Here is a 5000-nt window from a genome sequence, read left to right as displayed (position 1 = left end):
AACACTCGGGCATACTAGTCTATCTTATTTCTCTTCCTTTTATTTTGTTAAAGATTTTATAGTTTATATAGGAGATATCTATTTCAATGTTATTGTTCTTAAAATATTTAATTTTTCCTTGTTTCCTTTCCTCACTGGGATATTTTCCCTGTTGGACCCCTGGGTTTATAGCATCCTGCTTTTCCAAGTAGGGTTGTAGCTTAGCAATTAATAATGATAATAATAATAATAATAATAATGATAATAATAATAATAATAATAATGTATTTGCGTACACACACATACACGCACGCACGCACACACACACACACACACACATATATATATATATATATATATATATATATATATATTTATACAGTACATATATATATATATATATTATATATGTATATATACAGTATATATATATATATATATATATATATGTGTGTGTGTGTGTGTGTGTGTGTGTGTGTGAGTGTGTAGAAATCACGAAAGCTGACACGTGATGAATTTAAAATGTATTATAGCCACGAAAGGAAAAATGAAAAAGACTTGATTGGAGTTAGTACTTTCATCCACTCAGGACATTATCAAACTCAGCAATGTCCTGAGTGGATGAAATTACTAACTCCAATCAAGTCTTTTTCATTTTTCCTTTCGTGGTTATAATATATATATATATAATATATATATATATACATATATATATATATACATATATATATATATATATATATATATATATACATATAGTATATACAAACACAACTAACGAAAAGCCAGAATTCATTATACACCAAATTGCAACTTACCACGAGCTTCCCTATTGTTTGCATATTATTCTATTAGACCTACTCTAATCAATGAAAAACTATAGATATCGTCCAAATTAAATAATTGTAAGTTGCTAATATAAATTTGGAACTTATGTGATAAAATAGAAGTTACCTTCGAATTGGTGTCGATGAGAAAACTGGTCAAACAGATCGTCGTATTTGGACTTTATTTCCTTGATAATTCTTCCTGTGATTAACCCAGCTAAGAAGACACTTATCATGTAGATCACTGCAATAAAGTAATATATATATATATATATATATATATATATATATATATATGTACATATATATGTATATATATATATATATGTATATATATATATATATATATATATATATAGAGAGAGAGAGAGAGAGAGAGAGAGAGAGAGAGAGAGAGAGAGAGAGAGAGAGAGAGAGATGCATATATATATATATATATATATATACTGTCACAGACGTTGTGATTAATTCACCTGGTATACAGGAAGAATTAGAAATACTGTAATTCAACGCATAAGCAGAATGGACATATGTACAGTATATGTACGTTTCTTTTTTTTTATTCTGATCTTGGGGGTTACATCCTACAATTAAGGGTAAATGAATTCCTTAATATGCAGCCCCATGTAATATAATTTCATAAAAAAATGTGAGATTAGGCCTATATAGGAAATTTTCGTTAATATTTCTTCGCAGAATTATTATTATTATTATTGTTATTATTATTATTATTATTATTATTATTATTATTATTATTATTATTATTATTATTATTATTATTATTATTATTATTATATATATATATATATATATATATATATACATATATGTGTGTGTGTGTGTGTGTGTGTGTGTGTGTATGTATATATATATATTGTATACATGACTGAAAACGGAAATCATCCAATCTCATTGGTCTTTTTTTCATATGGTAACATTTTCTGAGTAATTGGACTTTCACAAGATACTTAGTCATCGTTGATATCTTTAAATGTTGGTGAATATTAAATGCTACATTAAACAAAATGATCTCAAAAAAATGAAAATTACTATTTATGTTATTTTTACACTTATTGTTAAAAGTTTGATTCTTGACCTGATATTTGCTGACGATCATGGAGTCATCAAATACTATGCATTTGTTTTCGTAATGAAATAAGGCTACCGTCTTTCTAGTCTCTTTAAAGATTTAAAGGCCACCCATGAATGGCAAAGGCAAGGGGCATTGATAACGCCTTAGCAAATAGGTCATTGTCGCCCTAGAGACTACCAGTATAAATGTCGTAACATTTTAAATGGTTGTTTACTGAAAACCCCATTCTTAAAATCTATGACTTATAGATTTGGGGAAAAAAAGATTCTACTCTATGTATGTGTGCATAGAAAAAAACGTTGTGTGACACTTAAAACGTTAGAAAACACCGTTAAGACAAAATGGTAAAAACATTTGTAATATACGAAAACTGGTAAAATAGCACAACAGTATTACATTGGATCCCTCTCTCTGAATATTGCTCATTTTTAATTGGCCTACACATGCACAGAATAGTCTGGCCTTTTCTTTCCACATTCTACTCTGTCATACACACCTGACAACACTGAGATTTCCAAAAAAAAAAAAAAAAATTCGCTCAAGGGGTTAACTACTGCACTGTAGTTTTTCAGTGGCTATATTCCTCTTGGTAAGGGTAGAAGAGACTCGTTAGCTATGTCAAGCGGCTCTTCTAGGAGAGGGACACTCCAAAATCAATCCATTGTTCTTTAGTCTTGGGAAGTGCCATAGCCTCTGTACCATGGTCTTTCCCTGTCTTGGAGTAGAGTTCCCTTACTTGAGTGCACACTCGAGCACACTATTATATCTTTTTCTTGTTATTTTGAAGTTTTTATAGTTTATATGTCATAGATTTACTTTAATGTTGTTATTATTATTAAACTTATTTCCTTATTTCCCTTCGTCACTGAGCTAGTTTCCCTATTGGGACCCTTTTCTAACTAGGGTTGTAGCTTGACTAATAATAATAATAATAATAATAATAATAATAATAATAATAATAATAATAATGTGATTAGCGCCTATGCGCCCTCTCCACCAAGGCTAGGACCAGGGAGGGCCAGGTAATAGCTGCCTGTGACTCAGCAGGTAGATCTCACAGGTTCCCCCAAACCGCACATCCTTAGCCCACAAAGATGGTAAGGTTGTAGACACTACAAGAAACTTTAGAATTTTGAGTGGGACTCGAACCCCGGCCAGGCGATGTCCAGGCAGGGACGTTTCCAATAGGGCACCACAACTAAAATTTCAACTTTATTGATGCGTAATCCTCAAAATGTCTTCAATGAAAAGTTATTAAATGATAAAATCAGGTTCTATCTGCTTTTGGGAATTTTGTATATATTATCGTCCACTATTTCCATATATCTTTTTTCGTCTTGAACCAACATTTTCTTTCTAACACCAACAATATTCTATTTATAAAATGGAAACTCCGCACGCTGGGTATTTAAGATTGGCATTTTGGATTAACGGCCATTCTTATTCCACGAACTATTACTCACTTGATCCCACTTACTGCAGAAAATACGAACCAGAATGCAGTAGTTTCTTCGTCAACAGCATCGTGATGGAAGTGAGTACGCGTCTTTGAGTAATGGATTATTTCTGTCTAGACCTGGAATCATGAGTCATATTCGCTTGCAATACCAGGAAAGTCTTGATAAAATTATCCCAAGTTATGCTTATGACGACGCTTAAGTTGGACGAAAACTTTCGAAAAATTTCTGTTTCTTAATAATCACAAAGATAACTAATGTAGAATTTCATGTATGGTGATATTAGAAAATTTACATTATTACTTTTTACGGTAAGATGAAATGAAAGGAAATATCAGTAATCTTTTCTGGACTAGGTCTTTTATCAACCCAAGTTACCATTTTAACGTTTTTTCATTATGGAATTTTAATTTGGACATTATTATTATTATTAGTAAAAGCTAAGCTACAGCCTTAGTTGGAAAAGCAGGATGCAGCTACAAGCCCAAGGGCCCCAAGAGGTAAAAATGCTCAAGTGCACATAAATAGCCTAGGTTTATTTGATGTTTTACAAATTGTTTGGTTTATCAAGTAAAGAAAAACGTTTGAACAATTTTACACAATCCCATTAACTGCATTTCATAATACTAAAGGTTGTACTAACGTCAACATAACCAAGTTACTTACTTAAGATATGAAAAAAAAAAAAAAAACGTTTGTCATTTCATATTAACAGGTTAAATAATCAAGACAATCTTTTTCTCGAGTACTAAGTTTCTTTTTTATTTGTGTTGATCAAGGTAAGTTTATGGCATTCTCAAATAACAAAAGTTACATGTTTTGTTACTTGATTTTCCTTATTTTGTTTTTCCTCTTGTGATGACGTATATAGCTTGGTAAATTTAGAACCACGCGTATCTCATAAAAGATAACACTGATAACTTGGGCATTATTTTGTTTAGTAATAATTTCTTTGAAAGTCTTATATAAGGATATCACTTTTTTTCTGTAATAATTGGTGATAAGATAAAGGAGGAACATTGAAAATTATTGTTCCAACGATGATTAAGATGGCTGGAAACGAAGAATAAGGAGAAAGGAAGAAGAAAACTTGCGTATACTTTGGAAAGGAAGAATAAGGAGAGATGAAGAAGAAAACTTGCGTATACTTTGGAAAAGAAGAAAGAGAAATGAAGAAGAAAACTTGCGTATACTTTGGAAAAGAAGAAAGAGAAATGAAGAAGAAAACTTACGTATACTTTGGAAAAGAAGAAAGAGAAATGAAGAAGAAAACTTACGTATACTTTGGAAAAGAAGAAAGAGAAATGAAGAAGAAAACTTGCGTATACTTTGGAAAAGAAGAAAGAGAAATGAAGAAGAGAACTTACGTATACTTTGGAAAAGAAGAAAGAGAAATGAAGAAGAAAACTTGCGTATACTTTGGAAAAGAAGAATAAGGAGAGATGAAAAAGAAAACTTACGTATACTTTGGAAAGGAAGAATAGGGAGACATGAAGAAAAAACTTGCGTATACTTTAAGAAGGATAAGAAGAAATGAAGAAGAAAACTTACGTATACTTTGGAAAAGAAGAATAAGGATAGATGAAGAAGAAAACTTACGTATACTTTGGAAAAGAAGAATAAGGATAGACGAAGAAGAAAACT

At 30.7% G+C, this 5000-nt stretch overlaps 2 protein-coding genes across 3 annotated transcripts in view; one reads left to right on the top strand and one right to left on the bottom strand.

Moving 5' to 3' along the window:
• The window catches only part of LOC137652235 (glycoprotein-N-acetylgalactosamine 3-beta-galactosyltransferase 1-like), an 8209-nt gene extending 7167 nt beyond the window's left edge, over positions 1-1042 (bottom strand). Inside the window, exon 1 of the mRNA XM_068385476.1 lies at positions 934-1042. Within this exon, the coding sequence (XP_068241577.1) occupies positions 934-1042 (109 nt within the window). The remainder of the gene's footprint in view (positions 1-933) is intronic.
• The window catches only part of LOC137652232 (sodium- and chloride-dependent GABA transporter 1-like), a 483785-nt gene that overhangs the window by 350549 nt on the left and 128236 nt on the right, over positions 1-5000 (top strand). The window lies entirely within an intron of this gene.

The sequence above is a fragment of the Palaemon carinicauda genome, chromosome 13 (assembly GCF_036898095.1).
Source record: "Palaemon carinicauda isolate YSFRI2023 chromosome 13, ASM3689809v2, whole genome shotgun sequence".
NCBI lineage: Eukaryota > Metazoa > Arthropoda > Malacostraca > Decapoda > Palaemonidae > Palaemon > Palaemon carinicauda.
Note: the sequence above shows the minus strand (reverse complement) of the source record. Positions and strands in the feature narration are given on the sequence as shown.